General features: G+C 49.1%; 2 protein-coding genes across 4 annotated transcripts in view; one reads left to right on the forward strand and one right to left on the reverse strand.

The window, feature by feature from the left end:
- The window catches only part of DNAH1 (dynein axonemal heavy chain 1), a 57,834-nt gene that overhangs the window by 29,015 nt on the left and 9,988 nt on the right, over window positions 1-18,831 (forward strand). For 2 of the 3 annotated variants that reach the window (XM_085516553.1, XM_085516555.1), the window contains 23 exons: window positions 271-448; window positions 660-854; window positions 1,287-1,406; window positions 2,035-2,193; window positions 2,455-2,556; window positions 3,450-3,590; window positions 3,811-3,971; window positions 4,426-4,583; window positions 4,728-4,901; window positions 5,251-5,289; window positions 6,164-6,342; window positions 7,227-7,457; window positions 8,830-9,026; window positions 9,576-9,711; window positions 10,339-10,547; window positions 11,027-11,198; window positions 11,543-11,734; window positions 12,489-12,599; window positions 13,393-13,578; window positions 17,448-17,639; window positions 17,737-17,904; window positions 18,138-18,329; window positions 18,674-18,805. In XM_085516553.1, coding sequence (XP_085372679.1) covers window positions 271-448; window positions 660-854; window positions 1,287-1,406; window positions 2,035-2,193; window positions 2,455-2,556; window positions 3,450-3,590; window positions 3,811-3,971; window positions 4,426-4,583; window positions 4,728-4,901; window positions 5,251-5,289; window positions 6,164-6,342; window positions 7,227-7,457; window positions 8,830-9,026; window positions 9,576-9,711; window positions 10,339-10,547; window positions 11,027-11,198; window positions 11,543-11,734; window positions 12,489-12,599; window positions 13,393-13,578; window positions 17,448-17,639; window positions 17,737-17,904; window positions 18,138-18,329; window positions 18,674-18,805 — 3,724 coding nt within the window. The remainder of the gene's footprint in view (window positions 1-270; window positions 449-659; window positions 855-1,286; window positions 1,407-2,034; window positions 2,194-2,454; window positions 2,557-3,449; window positions 3,591-3,810; window positions 3,972-4,425; window positions 4,584-4,727; window positions 4,902-5,250; window positions 5,290-6,163; window positions 6,343-7,226; window positions 7,458-8,829; window positions 9,027-9,575; window positions 9,712-10,338; window positions 10,548-11,026; window positions 11,199-11,542; window positions 11,735-12,488; window positions 12,600-13,392; window positions 13,579-17,447; window positions 17,640-17,736; window positions 17,905-18,137; window positions 18,330-18,673; window positions 18,806-18,831) is intronic. The other variant, XM_085516554.1, reaches the window with a different exon arrangement.
- LOC146758393 (HAUS augmin-like complex subunit 3) lies at window positions 14,166-17,086 on the reverse strand. Its single transcript, XM_085516561.1, has 4 exons — window positions 15,799-17,086; window positions 15,188-15,627; window positions 14,623-14,839; window positions 14,166-14,504 (listed from the first exon to the last, which is right to left on the reverse strand). Exons 1-4 carry the CDS (start codon window positions 16,987-16,989, stop codon window positions 14,286-14,288), a joined length of 2,067 nt encoding a protein of 688 aa, XP_085372687.1. The 5' UTR covers window positions 16,990-17,086; the 3' UTR covers window positions 14,166-14,285.

An 18,831-nucleotide genomic window follows, 5' to 3' on the forward strand; every position in this document is an offset into this window, starting at 1 on the left:
TATGCTGGTGGCCTTCAATAATGCTCAGGGATGACTTCCAGGCACAAAGGAGCATTTCATTCCCGGTGCCAAGGCGCCTGATTGTCTATCTCAATAGCCCAGTGTCCTCCTCCTGCTTGAGTTTCCATTTATGCAGAGACTAAGGTGTGAGAAGCGCTGTTAATCTCCTTATGGCCCTGTCCCCTTTATGGCTCTGTTTTGTGTGGTTGAAGCTTTGCCATGGATTCCTACAAAGACAGGACGAACCAAGCCTTTCCTCCCACTTTACAGGACAGATGGAATCCTTTCCTCACTCATCCGACAGGGAGCCATGGCCACTGACAACATCAAGAAGTGGTACATGTTTGATGGGCCAGTCGATGCTCTGTGGATTGAGAACATGAACACAGTGCTGGATGACAATAAGAAGCTGTGTCTCAGCTCAGGTGAAATCATCAAGATGACAGAGGTAACTCATCCCTCCTCCTTTTGCTACCTTTGGCTTTACACCTATACAGAAACTGATGTCTCAGTAGCAGCCCCCTTACCTTACTTTAGCCTTACCCTCTCTGTGCTGCACAAATAGCAACAAGAGGGGCCCTGCAACAAAGAGGGTGATTTCAACTTCACCAAGTTATGCTGAGAGATCCTTTCTTTTCTTCTTCTTTTGGAATTTCCAGAGTATGACCATGATGTTTGAAGTCCAGGATTTGGCTGTTGCATCCCCTGCTACAGTCTCCCGCTGTGGGATGGTTTACTTGGAACCCAGCATCTTGGGGCTGGAGCCCTTTACAGAATGTTGGCTGCAAAAACTCCCTGACATCATGAAGCGGTTCTCAAAGCAGTTGACATCTCTTTTCAGTAGGTTCCTCAAGGTAACCTATCATGCTATTACATCCCTTCCATGGGTATTTTATTTTCTAGTTGTCTTATGGACTCAGTCATCCCTGGTGCAGCTCCATATCTTACAGTGGAGTTACTCCAGGGGTAAAGTCATAAGAATAAGCCGTGCTATTTTTGCTCTGCTCCCAAACTCAGAACTGCAAAGGAATGGAGCAAATAACAGCAGTGATGTGAGCAGAGACTCAAAAGGTTTCTTGCAGTTAAGAGTCAATCAAGTGGTTTGACATAATTCTCTCCAGTCAAAATAGTGGTGTTTGTGACAGAGCAAGAGATGGCAGCATTCTCACTTGTACCCTCCCTGCTAATGTAGCCTGCAGGGGGACAAAGAGAAACCAGAACCCTTGAAGGTAAGCAAAGTTCAGTGTTGGTTGGTGATGCTGAGCTGTTCCTGCCTCTCTTTACAGGAAGCTATTGGCTTTGTCCGGGAATCTGGGGAGGAGATAATTGCCTCAACAGATGGCAACCTCACAAGGAGCCTCCTCGTGCTATTGGAATGTTTGTTTCAGCCTTACGTTCCTACTGAGGTGAGATTTTATTGCTGCTATTATGTGTGAGTACCTGTAACTCTCCAGGGCAGTAAGTCACATAGTGTGAGTGACCAGAATGGGAGATGCTGGTAAAGAAAGGTTACCCCATAACATATCTGCATGGCAGGAGGTAATCCAGCATCTTGTTAAGTGCAGGTAAACCTAAAAGGATTATACTTTTTCCCATTGGAAGAGCACAAGATGATAAGCTTCAGGCCTACTAGGCTGTAAGAAAGAGATTCACATTTATTTACAGCTGAGGGAATTGGAGAATAGGTAGAAAGCAGAGCTCGGAGCTATGCAGCAAAACACTTCAGATTGCAGATTCTTTCAGGATTAGTATTGAAGAAGCCTGGAAAGCTTTCAAATTAAAAACCAAGGATTAAATTCTTCTCCCAGCTCCCACTGAGTGACATTAGTTCAGGCAGGGGAGTGTCTCAGGTACATCAGTGAAACAGTGAGGTTTTAATCCACAGAACACTTCAAAAAGACCTGTGAAAAAACCATCTAGAAAAAAGCTACACGTGTTCTGAATAGAATTACAAGCACATTAAAAAGAGGCTGATTTTTGTTCACCTTAACCCTGCCTGAGAACTTCATCTGTTTTTTTTCCTGTGGTTTCCAGGGAGTTAGGAAGATTCCAAAGGAGAATCTGGCTCATCTTGGAGAGCTGATTGAACCCTGGTTTATATTTGCCTTGATCTGGAGTGTGGGTGCTACTGGAGATTCCCAAGGCCGTGTTAATTTCAATTTGTGGCTGAGGGAGAAGATGGCAAAGGAAAAGGTGAGTAAAGGGAAAGCAGATAGTTTCTCAATTATAGAGGACGTGGTAATGAGGAGCAAGAGTCAGAGTTTCTTGAATGCCTGGAAGGGTTTGCTTGGGCATGTTCATTTCAAGGACCCCTGAGCTGGGAGCCCCTGGCAGGTGCAGCATCCCATTACTGCAGCCTTTCTGCAAGGCCAATCTATGTGCAAATTCAGCTAGACCCACTTACAAACTCAGCTAAGCAACAGCTATAGGTTCACTGTGGCTTTACTCTCACAGATCCAGCTACTCTTCCCAGAAGAAGGATTGGTTTATGACTATAAACTAACTGCTGGATTTACCAGCGCTGAAGATGATCTCGATGAGGAAGTCGTTTGGGAGGTAAAATAATTTGCCTCCATCTCTGAGATGAGAAATTTGAGGGAGGGATTGAGAAGCAAAATAGTTCCATAAGATCTGGCAGAATCTTTTAATCAAAGAGCCCGTAGGAAACCAGTGAGAATGCTTGAAGTAAAACCAAGCATCTCATTAAAGAGGGATGATAGTTTCTGCCCTCAGGGTTGTGAAGCAGATTCTTCAAACCTTAACCAAGATCCTCTACCAGTGCTCAGGAAAGTGTGAGGGCTTTAGAAATGTGTCTGCTGCAGGGAGATGCTCAGATGTTACATGGTCTGTCTGCATTTAAAAGCAGTGTGTGGCAGTAAAAGAGCTGTGTGCAGTCAAGTCTGGAAGAGGAGCAGGGCAGACAGATATGCCATCTTTTCCACAACAGATAGTGGAGCAGTAGGGCGTGCAGGGCCCATCTGACTAACAGGCACCAGTCCTGCACTGGAAGTGAGAAGTAAGAGGAAAAATGCTCTGGTTTCAGGAAGGGGAAGCAAAGCAGGGAGTTCTGTGTGTCAGATGCTTAGCAGAAGCTGTCAGGGCCATGTCAGTGTCTGAGGGGATGCAGCTTCTTGCAGCTATTGCAAATGCTTTGTCAGTCTTTGACTCCAGTTTTCAGAAGGAAAGGCAAATGTGTTGTTGCTGGGGCAATGATCTCTAACTCTGAGCTACCTCCCACCCAGGGGAAGCAAGTCAGGTCATTACAGCTTTGCATTACAAAAGGTAATGGGAAGCAGGACTAAACAGAGGGACTGGGAAGCTGATAGCCTACAAGAATCTGAGCTGCTACACAAGGAGCTGTGATGGGAAAACACAGCAGAAATAGGAAAACGCCATTCTCAAAGCAGATGAATGCAGCTGTCCCCTCTAAATGCACCCATACTTTTTAGATGCGCTGGGAGAAGTGGCTGGACCCTACAGCGAAGTTCACCATGGTTCCTGATACCAACTACTGTGACATTATCGTGCCCACAGTGAACACAGTCAGAATGGCACACCTGCTGGAGCTGTTGCTTATCAACTGTAAGCCAGTACGTACCCAGACTTATCTTTACTTTTGTATTCAACATTTTTAGCTTCAACAGGGGGCACTTTTTCCTCTCCTTGGACTGTCAGAACTAAGGGATCTGTTAGCCTGAACCTCTTTCCTTAGTGAAGAAGCAGCAAGCCTGCTGTCCTCTGAGCTTTTGAGAGTCTGAGAGGGCAGGAACCTATATTGCCTTCAGTGGGTATTGCTGGTTGTGCTTCTAGGTTCTCTGCATTGGTCCCACTGGCACAGGCAAGACTCTCACAATTACAGACAAGCTTTTGAAGAGTTTGCCTCTCAAATTTATCAGCCACTTCCTGACGTTTTCTGCACAGACCTCTGCCAACCAAACTCAGGATCTCATTGACAGCAAACTGGAGAAGAGGCAAGTTTCCTTTGGGTTTTTGCAAAGGCGGTATCCCTGAGCTTAGTATTTCTATTAGCTTGGCCATTGAGTTTCATCCCAGGACACAAAGGGACTAAAAACACATCTGTGGGTATGAAGCTGGACAGACAATGGATGTGAGCTGGGATTGTGAAAGCTGATTTTAACTAATACAGCGGCAATAAAGTGGAAAGGATAAGGGAGGGTTTGTACTCATGCATTTCATTGGCACTGGCCATGAGGATACAAGATTGTGCCCGTATAATTGCAAAGCTCACGCATCAAACATTACATTAGATCTTTTCCATGCAAAGGTTCATATGTGAAGGGCTTTATAAGTGTAAAGAAGCTGAAACTGCTGACTCAGGAAACCAATGGAGGAAAAAAACTGCTTTTGAATTGAGTTAGGAGTGCTTCTGTGAGTCCTGTGTCCTTACACAGCTCTTCCTTACAGGCGGAAGGGAGTGTTTGGGCCTGCAGTTGGACGATACTTCATATTCTTTATTGATGACTTGAACATGCCCACGCTGGAGACATACGGTGCACAGCCACCCATCGAGCTGCTGCGGCAGTGGATGGACCACAAGGGCTGGTACGACAGGAAGCTGATCGGTACGACCCAGGTCTTTGCCCAGTACCCCTGGCAAGAGTTGGCCTGTTGATAGATGCATGTCTGGCCTGTTGATAGATGCACATCCTTTCTGGGGAGATCTGGTTTCAGCTCAGCATTCAGTCCCGCTTTCACATTTCTTCAAGGTACATTTAAGAAGCTGGTGGATATTAATTTTGTCTGTGCCATGGGACCTCCTGGAGGGGGAAGGAACGCTGTTACTCCACGCTTCACACGTCATTTCAATTACCTGTCCTTCACGGAGATGGATGACGACAGCAAGAAGACCATCTTCTCCAACATCCTCGGCAGTTGGATGGGTAAGTACAGCAGACAACTGCCTCCTCCTCCTATCACAAGTCAACCCAATATGGGGTAATGGGGGTTATTATTGATCATTTAATGTTGGTGAGCTAATGGAAGTGTTAGACAATGGAACTTGAATTAATTGTGTTCATGAGAAACTGTTGTTTGAGCCTCAGCAAACAGAACTGATGTGCTGTTTGGTCTCTGGGCCAAACCAGCCAACTTCAAGTTTGGCTCTTATGGTTTGATTAAATATCACACAGCCTGTGCATTTTAAAGAGTTGTGTTTGCAATAGATGGTGCAGATATCCTTCACCTCCACAAGCAAAGCAGTAACTTGTGTTTTCTGTCTTTGTTTCCTAGCTGGCCTCCTAGGAGAAAGAAGTCATAGAGATCCAGTGCGTAAGTAAGAGCAGAAAGATGCAAGAGACTGAACAGGCTGGTGGGCACAGCATGGAATAGCTTTACCTGTGCCTTCAGCAGGCAGACACTTGCCCAGACAACAGCCTTGTGCAGGAGTAAACCTTCTGTTACTCCCCATCTGTTGCAGTCTGTGGGCAGCTGAGCAGGGAGGATCTGATCACTGTGCTACAGCCATCCATGGAAAAAAAATGGGTTCATTTGAAGTGAAAGAAGTTCCTCTTGTATTTGACAGGGTGGGAATTTAGGATCCTCTTTGCAAATGTGCTGTCCTCTGCAAGTCTGCCAGCAGGAAGGAGTGGGAATGGTGGGCTATGAGAAAGGCAAAGCAGAGCTTTGAGTGCTTACAGTACTCACAGGTGCCACTACCTGACTGTGAGCTCAGGGACATGGTGAAGTCATTCCTCAGAGGCTTTTACATTCACTGAGCTCAATGATTTGCATGATGATTTAGTCCAGAGGGCACCTTCTAGCTTATAAGTAGTTAAGACTTCACTGAGGCAGTACAGGAAGAGAGGAGGAGTAGCTGAGTATTTCAAGTACCAACTACCTGCTGGCGGTATCTCCTTTTCTTGTGGGGTTCACATATTCTTAAGACTGCAGAATTATTGTGATGTGTTCTGCCCTTCTCGGATCTGACCCCCTTCATAAGGGAAATTTGTTGACTAGCTCCCTATTGCAATGAGCTGGGACTTGTTCAGGGCCTCACACAATGTCCATACTAGGAAACAGGAGGGGAAAAGAGGTGCATTCTTGGCCAAATCCTAGCAGCACCTCTGCCTCCTGTCTGCACTGCTGGGACTTTCTTGACCCTGAGCTGTCACTTTGGTACCCTCTCTGTCTTCTGTCTTTGCAGCTGGAGCAGATGCAGTCAAAGACTTGAATAAGCCCCTGGTTGATGCCACTATCTACGTGTATTTGACCATCACATCCCAGCTGTTGCCCACACCAACAAAGTCGCATTACACTTTCAACCTGAGAGACCTCTCCAAGGTGTTCCAGGGCATGCTCATGGCTCAGCCCAGCGACATCAAGGTCAGTCCTGCCATCAGCACAATGATGCCACTCAGAACAGAAACATTCCAGCTCACACTTCAGATTATTGTTGTATTTTTATACTGTTAATGAATTTAGAGGGGTGTTCAGACTCCTACTGATCACAACCCCAAGGCTTCCTTGTTGTGGGATCATAGAATCACAGAATGGCCTGGGTTGAAAAGGACCACAACGATCATCCAGTTCCAACCCCCTGCCATGTGCAGGGTCACCAACCAGCAGCCCAGGCTGCCCAGAGCCACATCCAGCCTGGCCTTGAATGCCTGCAGGGATGGGGCATCCACAGCCTCCTTGGGCAACATGGCTACAGTCTCAATGCCATTTGCTCCTGTAGGGCTGGACACAGCCCTGAGAGACCACAGAGGGGCAGAGATATTGTCCTGTTACCATCTTATGCTGATAGAGGCTTCTGTCTCTTCAGGAACCTTGCTGTGTAAGTACAGCCTGTAGGCATTGACTCATCATAGGAAGTACTTGGGGGACCTGGTTCTGTGCCGCACCTGAATAGAAGGATCTTTGTAGAAAATAGGAGAAACTTGTGAAAGCAGTTTAAATTGAGTCACACTGAGGGGAGGATAAGGACAAATAACGTGAAATTGAGATCTCTCCAAGAAACCTTGGCATGAGGACAAATAGAGAGGGCACTGAGTGCAGCTGTAATGAGCTCTCTGCCAAGCAGCTGTTTTGAAAGGAGTTGCTTTTGAGAGAAGGGAATGTGGCTTCTTCCTCCCAGTTCTTCCTCCACTCCAGCTGCTTTAAAGCAGGAGTGGGGCTGGCCACATAGAAACCAGCCTTCCTGGCTGTGAGACTCATAAGGCTACTTTGCTTCTCTCATGGGGATGTTTGCTGGGATTTCCTGCCAGGACAAACTCCAGCTGCTGAGGCTGTGGTACCACGAGAGCTGCCGGGTCTTCTGTGATCGCCTGGTCACCAAGGAGGACGTGACCTGGTTTGACAACCTGATGAGAAGTATGATGGAGAAACTAGACACCACTTTTGAAGAGGTTGTCCCATCCCAGCCAGTTCTGTTTGGGGACTTCATGGAACCAGGGGCACATATCAGACTGTATGAAGAAATTGAAAGCCCGGAAAAGGTAAGGATCTTGGGGATTGTGACAGTATGGATTCTGTTCATCTCTTCCAAGTCTTCTGCAAACAAAAGAAGAGTTGATAATAACCACGGGGCTGCTTGAACTGAAGGTATCTGGAGTCACAGACTTGGGGCTCTGATGTGAAATTCTACTCCAGATACAAGCAGCAGCTGCTTTTGCTGTGGATGGGAAGTTGAGGTGGAACTAACTGCCTCTGTATTGTCATCCTGGGGGCTGTCTGCTATGCCAAGTCCCCCGAATAAGCCATAGTCGGGAATGAAAAGTGAAATTTGCTGAAAAGAAATGGCACATTACCCCCAAACAATACCGTATTTGCCATTAAAGCCTTCACAATTGACCTTTGCAACTAATTAATGTTACTGCCAGATTCCCTGTTGGAAAAGACACTGTGAGCACTTTGGTAGTTGTAATTAAGCGAAGGCAACGAGCAGTGCGTTTTGCACTCGTTATCAGAAACAGATGATTATCCTGTCATCTCCCCTCTTGTGACAGCCGTGTGACAAGGACTGGTAATTAACTGAGCTTCCCAGTCCTTTTTGCCTGTCCCCCCCACTGAGGCAAGTGCAGCTGAGGCAGACAGGCTTACCAAGCTGCTGCACTGTCCCCAATGCACAGAGAACGTGGTTGCTTAGGCAGGGACCTCAGCACTGTAGGAGTTATAGTTGCTGTTACTAGGTCAGGTTTACTGACCTGAATCCTGAGGGGGCTGTGACCAAATCCTGAACGTTTTTGTGTCTCTTCTGCTCTGGACTGAGTGTGCTGTGGGTAAGTCAGAGGACATCAACTGTGTAATTATCTTGTGCAGAAGTTGGACCACAAAAGCAGCTCACTTCTGTGCCAGTCCACCTTTTCTACCTATGGACAGCAGAGTTTCCTTCCAGCTCCTGCCCTTTCAGAGCCCTAACCTCGGCATTCAGCAGGCAGGAGCTGGCTATAGAACCAGGAGTCCATCCTAAATACACACCCTGGAGCAGCACAGGTCGGGCAGCCATAAGCTATTTTAGTTTGGATCCTTCCTTGCTGCTTTTCCAGGCAAACAGCATCACCAGGGTCAGCAGACCTTGGGCACTTGCCTGAGTTACTTTAAGATCTCCATTCAGCAGCTGCTGCCATCACCATCAGCTAAATTCAGCCCAGTTCTGTAGCAGTTCCTAAGAGGAACATGGAGCAAACAGAGCCATCACCTCCTTGCAGGCAGCTCTTAGGCAGCAACTGAGAGAAGAAGCTGTTCCTAGGACCAAGTGAGCTCCAAGCTCTGCCCTCTGTAAGCAGTCTGTGCTTACACACAGTTACAATTACACCCCCTCACAATTGCTTGTAAATATTGGCCATAACTGTCTGCTTCTGCCCATAGCTGAAAGGTGTGCTTGATGACTACCTGGAAGAGTACAACCAAACCAGCACTGCAGAGCTGAAGCTGGAGCTTTTCATGGATGCAATGCAACACATCTGCCGGATCAGCCGGATCCTGCGGCAGGCCCCAGGGAATGCCCTTCTGCTGGGTGTTGGGGGGAGTGGGAGGCAGTCTCTCACCAGGCTGGCATCTCACATGTAAGTGATTTGCTCCTATGCATATAGAAGGGAGCAGCTCCATGGGGGCTGCATCTGGAGATGCTCTTCTCATGCCCTTCCTGCTACTGCTTGCACGCTTTTGTGCTTGCTGACTCCTCAGGTTTAATACTCAAGGTACAGAGCTCAAGTTAATGTGTACACCTGCACTAAGAAAACTGGGCTCTTGCTTGCCAGCAGATGGGTTGCTGCCATGTGCATGCAGTGAACAAACAAGTGTAATCCAGCCCTATGCAGCCTCAGCGTGGCTGTGGCAGAGACAAGGGCTCCTTCTTTGGAAGATGAAGATGAGAATCACCAGTGACAAAGTAACCAAGTGATGCTGATGGGCTGTCGTGTGATCTGTGAAGTGTTGGGAGCCAAAGGGCCTCAAGGGGGAAACATGAAGAGGCAGAAAAATGGGCTGGAGAAGTTTTTCTAGTCCTGAATACAGAAAGTGATCCTCAAAAACGCAGCCTTGGTTCTTCTGCAGGAATGACCAAAGAAGGCAGTTCCATAGGGTGTGATTTCACAGGCTTCTCTTCCCTTCAGGGCAGAATATGAGTGTTTCCAGATCGAATTGTCCAAGAATTACGGTGTGACCGAATGGCGAGATGATGTGAAGAAGGTCATGATGAAGGCAGGCCTTCAGAGCATACCCAAGACATTCCTGTTTGTGGATACGCAGGTAGGGCAGGATTAGCATGGTTGACTTCTTGTAAGGAGTTGGAATCACATCTTTAAGTTCAAGAGTTTTCCCCCAGGACCTCAATACAAGATAACAGTGGCTTGTTACTGTAAACTGTAGCTGTAGATGAACTCCTGGAATTTCCCATGGGCTTTTATACTGCCATCGTTATCATAGGAACCAGGTTGCTTCAAGCAGTGCCCTAAGCAGAGAGATGAGCATCTGTCAAATGCCGCTTGTTCGCTCATCCTTTTCCCTGCAGTGAGAAGCAGATGTGGGAGAAGGGTGGGGGGATTGGAGGGTATGTTTTCTGTTGGTCACAGAGTCACAGCAAGACATGGAGCAAAACCCCAGTCATGATATATCTGTAAGGAGAGAGTGAATGAGCAGAAGGAAGGCTTGTTCCCAGACATCTCTGCCTCTGAAGTGGCTGAATGTGGCTGTTCAATTGCAAATGCTGGCCCTGAGACATGAGCATCCCTTACTGGAGCCCAGCAACCATAGGAACAATTTCTTATAGAAGAGGCTGTGGGCTGTATTTATCCAGAGGTTCGTTATATGACAAACAGAGACCTGACTCTTATAACTTAAGAAACCACCTTTTCTCTCTCCACCTCATCTACTTAGATTAAAAGTGAGTCTTTCCTTGAGGATATCAACAACCTGCTCAACTCTGGTGACATTCCCAACATTTACAGCACCGATGATCAAGAACAGATCATGACAGCCATGAAACCTGTTGTGCGAGACCTGGGCCAGCAGCCCACCAAGGCCAACCTGATGGCTGCATACACAGGACGGGTCCGCAGTAACATCCACATGGTCCTGTGCATGAGGTATAACTCAAGGGTAGGATGGTACTATTAGCGTTAATTATTCCTCCCTTGTGCTTTGCCTTGATCTTTGTTGTAGGATCTTTGTCTCTCAGCTTTGGAAGGGAAGTAGGGTTTGCACATCACCTTCCCCTGCTGTGTGCAGGGTCACCAACCAGCAGCCCAGGCTGCCCAGAGCCACATCCAGCCTGGCCTTGAATGCCTGCAGGGATGGGGCATCCACAGCCTCCTTGGGCAACCTGTTCAGTGTGTCACCACCCTCTGGCTGAAAAACTTCCTCCTAAGATCCAACTTAAACCTTCTCTGTCTCAGCTTCAAACCGTTCCCCCTTGTCCTATCAACATGATTGTGATGCAGATTAAATTCAAGCATGGAGAAAGGCTGTATGAAAGTGCAGGGCAGGCTCAGCAAGTGGGAACGCTGCTTTATCCTTGTATATATAATCAGTTGTAACATTTCTTTTCTACATCCTTTCCATCCAGCCCTATTGGAGAAGTGTTCCGTGCACGCTTGAGGCAGTTTCCCTCTCTTGTGAACTGCTGTACCATTGACTGGTTTAACGAGTGGCCTGCTGAAGCCCTGCAATGTGTTGCCTTTTCCTTCTTGCATGAGAACCCACATCTCGGTGCCAGCACCGATACCGTGGATGGGATGGTAGGTGCCACACAAAGCACAGCTCTTATATGGTCGTATGCTTCATCTCCAGCTGCACATAGGCAACAGATGCAGGACACGTGTGGAAAGGTCCCATCCTGGAGCAGCAATGTTTCATAATCAGTTCATTAACAGCCAGAGCCAATTAGACTTTATATGCCTTGAAATACCAAGTTCATTTCTTACCCTCTGTGGTACTGAAGCCCATATGAGTGTACAAGCTTTGCAAGTATATACTAAGGCACTTTTAAGCCCACTCCACCCCCTGTGCTCTCTACACACACTCTATAGACTTGCCTAACATTCAACACTGAATAAAACTGGGTCTTTTTCCTTTCTTGTAGGTTCGAATGTGTGTAGAAATCCACCAGAGCGTGGCAAAGAAGTGTCTAGTGTATCTGGCTGAACTGGGCAGGCACAATTATGTCACTCCCAAGAGCTACCTCGATTTCCTCAACATCTTCTGTTCCCTGATTGGAAAAAAGAAAGAGGAGCTGAAAACAGCCAAAAACAGGATGGAAGGAGGCCTGGACAAGGTCTGTCTCTCACAACCCGTGCTCTGAGCATTGTTTTTATAGCTGCAGAGATGCAGTGAGATGGCTTACAGGAGCAAACTCACACTGCAGCAGATGAGAACGATGTGTTCTGCTGGGCTCAGTCCTCCCATAGGTCTGAGTCTGTGACAGTGCTGAAAGCAATAATGGTCCCCCACACTTCAGGCACTATAGAGTTCTCTATAGCCCATCTCTCAGGAACTTCCTTATTAGTCTTTTAATTGAAAGCCTTATAATGACAGCATGCTTCTGCTGACTGACTGCCAGGAGTTTGTGTACTGAAAGTGCCTGCAGGCTGTAGCTGGGGAACAACAGCCTCAAGCTAATGTTTCCCATGCTAGACATGTTCAGAGCACAGCTCTTACTTCCTTATAGATGCATGCCTAGCCTGAGTCTGGGTTATAAGACACACTTAAATAACCCAGACAGCAAACACGGGTTAGGAGGTCCCTAATTCAAACGCTATGGACCAGCAGTGGGCTAGGATGGACTTGGGCAGGCAGTAGCAGAGCTGACCCTGGAGGAAGGCTGCCTCTGAGACTTCATGCATGTAACAACCACTCATTGCCTTTTGCCTTGGACACAGGCACCATTAGGCAGTCCTGTCTAAGCACACCACAGCATTAGACTTGGATTGTGGACCAGGGCAAGACCTGTATCATACAGCCTGACACCATGCACCCACTGGGGCAATGCACACCTTCCCTGGGGCTCTCACTCTACTCTGCTCCCACAGCTCCTGCAAACAGCAGATGATGTAGCAGTAATGCAGGAAGAGCTGGAGTCTGCCCGCCCTCTCCTGGCACAGGCAGCCAAGGACACGGAGGCAACCATGGAGCAGCTGCAGGTACTGCTGCTGCACAGCCCCACAGTTTCCATATTTCCACCTCTGGCTGCTCCTACTAAACAAAAAAAGGGGGATGGGGGGAAGGGGCTCGCAAGGAATGGTGCTTTATCTGCAAGTACAAGAGCTCCAGATTGGATTTGTGCAGTAGGCATTTACACAGAGCAGCAATGCCAGGGCAAAGTCCCCTGTTGGGGACCCTCCTACCCTGCTGGCTGGCAACAGCTCATCTGCTCCTGTCTGAAGCCACAGCCCAGGGTGGCAAGCCAAACTAGCAGCTCCCTTCCCTCACTGCATAAGTTCCTTGCACACACAGGCTATTACTAACTCAGTCCTCAAGTAGCCTGAGGCAGCTTTAAGGACAAACAGCTGCTGCTAAAAGGGCTCCATCCCACACCTCCCACCATACAGCTGGGCATTGACACAGCCTGCTCTGCCAGCCTGAGGCTGGGGGGTTATCACACAGTCACTCATCCTGCTAAGGAGAAGGGATCTCTCTCTTCCCTCCTCCTCAAGTTCCACACTGCACATCTTATTCCTGTATCTCACTGTACATTTGCTGTCACATCCACTCCCTGAGTTCAATGGAGAAATAGAACAGCTAGTTCCTACTGAGCTACCACTGTTCCAGGACAGACAGAGCTGGAGCTTGTGGATCCTCTCTACAATCTCCTGCTGTTATGACAGAGCAGCATGTGTACACTGGAAGAAAAAGCATAGCTATTAGGACTGCTGTGATCCTTACCTAGCAATGCAGAGCACCAAGTAGATGCTGAGGCAGTCTCTGCTTCTGCAGGTGGACACAGCTGTTGCTGAAGAGACACGAACTGCTGTTCAGGCTGAGGAGGAGAAGGCCAATGAAAAAGCCCAGAAAGCCCAAGCCATCGCAGATGATGCTCAGAAGGACCTGGCTGAAGCCCTTCCTGCCCTAGATGCTGCTCTGGCCAGCCTGAGAAACCTCAAAAAAAATGATGTTACAGAGGTAAGCTTAAAGGGGAATGGTGGCACAGGTGGGTGTTGGGGTGGAATCTGTTTCTGAGGGGCAGGAAGGACAGCAAGGCTTTTACCATAGTCTGCTACAGCTGAGCAGCACTTTGCTGCAATTCCTCTTCTATAAGCTTGCACAATTCACAGCCTTTTCCTTTTTTAAAGAGAAACCTCAGCAAGCAGCAGCTACAGCTAGGATCCTCAGCAAAGGTTGGGGGTAGTAGATACAGGGTAGGAGTTTTTACTGCACAGGGAAGGACAGTTGCGGTGAGGAGCGATAGACTCGTTCTTCTGCAATTGTGAAGAACAGACCTTTTTATTTCCCCCAAAACATGCACAACTCCTTACCCCAAGAAGGTGGGGAACGGTGCAGGCAGCATCCATCCCCCTGTAGAGCTGTCATGGCAAGGAGTATCCCAACTATACAAGGTTTCCAAGTACCAACTCAAAGTTCTTCAGCTTCTTACATCTCATCTAACCCTCCCCATGGCTTTCAGGAACCCTCCACTTTAAGGAATGAGCTCCATGTTTATATTAAGCTTAACTACTGACCATGACCATACCCTGCCACTGGAGCCAGGGCCACCAGGGATCTCTCTCAGTCCAATGTGTCATCTCAACTAGAGGAGAACATCACTTTGCACAGCAAGGAGAAGGCATCATTTTGATCTATTCCTTCGCATAGGGCAGCTCCATCAGCAGTCACTTGGAGGAAGGCAATGCCTTCTTCTCCTGCTCTTCCACCATCTCTCTCAGCCTCTCCTCATTGCAGAAGAAATGAAGGTAGAGGTTACGCTGTGCCCGCAGGTTGGGGTCCTGCAGAGAGTCACGTTTAACCTTCAGGTCATTTAGGAGCTCTGTCAGGTTTTGGTGGAGAATATCCTGCATGGTGATGAGCTGGTGTGTCAGCTCAGCAGTCTCCTGAAGGGCAGAAACCAAACACATTAAAACACACACGGTGTATTAACAGCTCAGTCCACCTACTGTGCAACCCAAGTAGAGCAGGGGGATGGATGGATGGACAGAGCTCCTTGCTTACTGGAGGGAAAAGCTGCAGCTGTTTGGAGTCGTCATACAGCTGCCAGTAGAGCTCCTCTATGGTGGACTCCAGGTCGGTGTGTTGGGATATAGGAGCTGCCAGTCGTGCTTCCAGCTCTCTCTGTTCCTGCACCAGCTGGGAACTACGGGCCGCTATGGCCTTGTAGCTGCAGGATTGCTGCACATCCTGGTCTTGCCCCATCAGCACATCCCAGAGCCTGCAAGAGAGAAGGCAACCAGAGATGTGAACATTTGACCACACAAAGAACAGAGCTCAGGGGACAGTGTGTGCAATGGGAGCAGGCTGCCATTGCTGCTGTGGTGCAACAGTGAGAGGACAGCTGAAGATGTGCCTCTACACTTCATCCTAGGGAAACTTTTGTTCTCTATCTCCATTCTCTCTCACTGCACCACCCCAAAACAGACATGAAGATGGAGTCAGGGTGGCCCAGCACTGGTAGAAGAACAGTCTGGTTGCTTTCATCTATCAGAAGCCTCCCCTGTTCCCATGCCATCTCCTCAATGTCTTGTTTGTTCCTCATGCACACGCAGACCTAGAACCTTACCGTGTGGCAATGGAGTCTTTGGGCTCCATCTTTGTGCGTGCAGAACCCTTTGTGGAGGAGCTGGTCTCTTTGCAGCAGTCATGATACACCTGCAGCCTGGCCTGGGCATTCTCCAGAGCAGTTCCTACCTCTCCCAGCCAAGCAGCCTTCTGGTCCACTTCCTTTCTCTCAAGTTTCAACTGGAGCTCCAGCAGATCCAAGCGGCTTTGCTGGCTCGCCACCCATGCAGCTGCCTTCTCCTGCCTCCAACCAATATCCTGCAGGCGAGCATTATCCAGACAGAGCTTTTCCTGCAGGACGGGCAGGAGGAAGAGCCTGGCTGCTGCCTTCACCTGGGGCAGCAGCTGGTGGGTCTGGATCTGAGCAATGTCACAGCGCAGGGCGTGAAGCTGCTTCTCAAACGTGGCAGCACCGCTCCGGAGATTGGCTTCTACTACATGCTGTATGGGGGAAGATAAGGGAGACCGCTGTCAGGGCACACTGCTGGCACTGCCCAGCTTGGCCGCAGCCTCTAGGCACATTTGCTTTGCCCCAGTGTCTGGTGGAGGAGTGCTGCAGCACAGGCACACCGTGCTCCAAAGGGTGGGACTGGAAAGGAGCACTGATCCTACCTTGTTCTCCTTGAGATCCTGCAGGGTCTTTTGGGCCCAATTTAATGCAGCACAGCTGCCTTCCACCTCAGCTGACATGGTTATAACCTCCATCTGAGCACAGATATATGCTGTCTCCAACTGCTTCATCTCCATCCAGAAGTTGTCTTGGTTGCCCAGTATTTCCTCTCCATTAGTCCTAAGGCTTTCCAGCCCCATTCTCTTGGTGTCTGTTCTCTTTGTGGGATCCTGGCTGCCACCTTTTTCCTCCTCATCCCCCTCACTCAGCTCTTCACTCTCACTCTTCCCCTCAGCTGAAGGTCCTGTCCTTGAGCCTTGAACCTTTATTTCCTGGCCATCAGCTGCCACTCCTCGGCCTGTCTCTGCATACTCTGGATGAGGGGCTGCTCTTCTTCCTCCCAGTATTTCCGAGGCTGAGTCCATCTGTACAGCAGCCTCCAGCCTTTCCTGCACACTGCTTTCTTGAGTCCAAACACTCGCAGGCAGGACCTGCTCCATTAAATGCTCAAACACATCGATGAGCTGCTGTTCAAGCTCTATGTAGCCTCTGAGGTCCATCTTATGCAGCAGTGCCGGCCGCTGGCCTTTCCTTGCTTCCTCATGCTGCTCTACCTGTTGCTTTGCAGCCTCAATGAGCTGCTTCAGGACATTGGTGGCTCGAAAGATCTCCACTCTCAGCTCCACATAAGCCTTCCTCAAGACTTCCTTCATTGCTTTCTCCCGCTCCTCCTCCAAACAACTCAGCTCCTGCTGCAAGCTGGCTGCCCAAACCAACAGCTTGTTGAGCTGCCGGAGTTGATGGGCACAGAAGCCCTTCAGCTCCTGGAGCTCCTGCTCCAAGTCCTCCACAGAGCGTCCCTTGGCCTCTGGTATCACACGTGTGAGCTGTGGGGTCTTCCTGCACTTCTTCAATGCCTGCTCAAGGGCATCACCTTCCAGGATAGGCTTGCCTGCAGCTACCAGAGCATCATAGGCCTGCACCTCAGCTGGGCTCAGCACGTTCTCCTCTCCCACTGTTTTGCAGAACCACATGATGAACTGCTCCGTCTCGGGGCATTCAAAGAGCCAGTCAAAGTCCTTCTCACAGAGGGTATCTGCCTGCGGGTAGAACAGCCGCAGTGTCTTCACAAACTCTGCCCCTCTGTTGACTCTGTCTTGGAGGAAGGTCTGAGAACTCCTCCTGCTGGACATGGCAAGGACATCCAACACTAGAAAGGGACAAAGCAGGAGTTATTCCTAAGAGCCTTGATGCCCACAGCCATCCCAAAGGTACCCTAGCAGCGCTCCTAGCAGCTGTAGCAGTCCCTCCACAATTGACACAGCACTGCAGCACTCCCAGAGTGGGGTACAAGACAACTAAGAGCCCACAGAGCAAAGGAGAAAGCCTGCCCATACCACATATCTGCACTTCCCCCTTCCCTGTGGGCATACAGCTTTGCCAAGACATCTACAGCCTGAAGATATCCATCTCAGAGCATTGGGGCAGGCTTTTTCCAGCCTCCTCAGTTTTCTCCTTGGCCTTTCTGATAATCAGCTCTCTTTTCTAATACCTCTCCCTCTTTGAAGTATGCTCCCTCCACCCCAGCTGAGGTTGAAAACCCCATCTCACCAAGGACCAAACCAACCCATTGTTTCCATTTGGATTTAAGGTTCGAGCGATGCAGCGGCCTCCCCCCGGTGTGAAAATGGTGATCGAAGCAGTCTGCATCATGAAGGAAATCAAACCCAAGAAAGTGGCAGGGGAGAAGCTGGGCACCAAAGTGGATGACTACTGGGAGCCAGGCAGGGGCCTCCTCCAGGACCCAGGGAAGTTCTTGGACAGCCTGTTTAAGTATGATAAGGTAAGTGGCAACTGGGAGAAGCCTTTTCTGACCCTGCTCCATCAGATCTTTGGCACCCTCATCTCCAGTCTCCTTTCTCTCCCACCGTTGCTCACAGGACAACATTCCAGATACCGTGATCAAGGCCATCCAGCCGTACATTGACAGTAAGGATTTCCAGCCAGCTGCCATCGCCAAGGTCTCCAAAGCTTGCACCTCCATCTGCCAGTGGGTGCGCGCCATGCACAAGTACCACTTTGTAGCCAAGGTTGTGGAGCCCAAGCGGGTAAGAGGCAGCACAGTCAGGTTGCTCTTGGTGTCAGGGCACACAGGACTATGGTCCTTTCAGTGTGATGATGAGAGCCCCCAGCTTTGGTGCACAGCTCAGGATTTAAGGCTCTAATTAACCCCTGACAGAGTCACAGTTCCCAACTAGCTCCTGCTGGATGGTCTTGGCTTTCGGGGAGGAGCCTGACCACAAGCACAGCATCACCACTGTTTCCTTGTATATCTCCCCAGCAAGCCTTGAGAGAGGCAGAAGAGGACCTGCGTGCAACTCAGGAGGTCCTTGACGAAGCTAAGCAACGCCTGCAGGAAGTTGAAAATGGTATTGCTGCTCTGCAAGCCAAGTACAACAGCTGCATAGCCAAGAAGGAGGAACTGGAGATGAAGTGTGAGCAGTGTCAGCAGAGACTGGGTCGTGCCGCCACGGTAGGGAACAGCTCTGCATACTTACAAGAGATAACTTGACTTCAGGCCAAGGAGCACAGTGGTGAAAATCTCTGTGCCTGCCACTTCCAGCAACGTTATGTGCCTGCAGATTATGGCAACACTAGATTTGAGCTGCCTGGCCAGGTCTCAGCAGCACATAAGGGCTGATGTAGCTAAGCTTCCATGTGCCACAACTTCCTTAACCAGTTACAGGGACAAATGAGAGCACAAAGTGCTCAAAGCTGGGACAGAACTTAGGATATGTAGTGCCCCTCTGGCTCATTCAGTCACCTGCAACGTTACCCAGAGACCAGCAGGTCTCACATGTGCATCTTATTCCACAGCTCATAAACAGCCTGGCTGATGAGAAGGTGCGCTGGAAGGACACTGTTGAGAACCTGGATTACAAGATCAACAACATTGCTGGGGACGTGCTGCTTGCAGCTGGCTTTGTTGCCTACCTGGGCCCTTTTACTGTAAGTACACAGTGCTCCTATTAGCT

The sequence above is a fragment of the Coturnix japonica genome, chromosome 15 (genome assembly GCF_054131305.1).
Source record: "Coturnix japonica strain WE chromosome 15, WE-NBRP24, whole genome shotgun sequence".
NCBI classification, from domain to species: domain Eukaryota; kingdom Metazoa; phylum Chordata; class Aves; order Galliformes; family Phasianidae; genus Coturnix; species Coturnix japonica.

What these genes read in the sequence shown, in the direction of transcription:
- LOC146758393 (XM_085516561.1), bottom strand. Translation starts at nt 16,989, where the DNA reads ATGTCCAGCAGGAGGAGTTCTCAGACCTTCCTCCAAGACAGAGTCAAC. An exon ending in AGGATCTCAAGGAGAACAAG is followed by an intron (nt 15,628 to 15,798) that starts GTAGGATCAGTG and finishes TCCCCCATACAG; the next exon opens with CATGTAGTAGAAGCCAATCT. An exon ending in AAAGACTCCATTGCCACACG is followed by an intron (nt 14,840 to 15,187) that starts GTAAGGTTCTAG and finishes TCTCTCTTGCAG; the next exon opens with GCTCTGGGATGTGCTGATGG.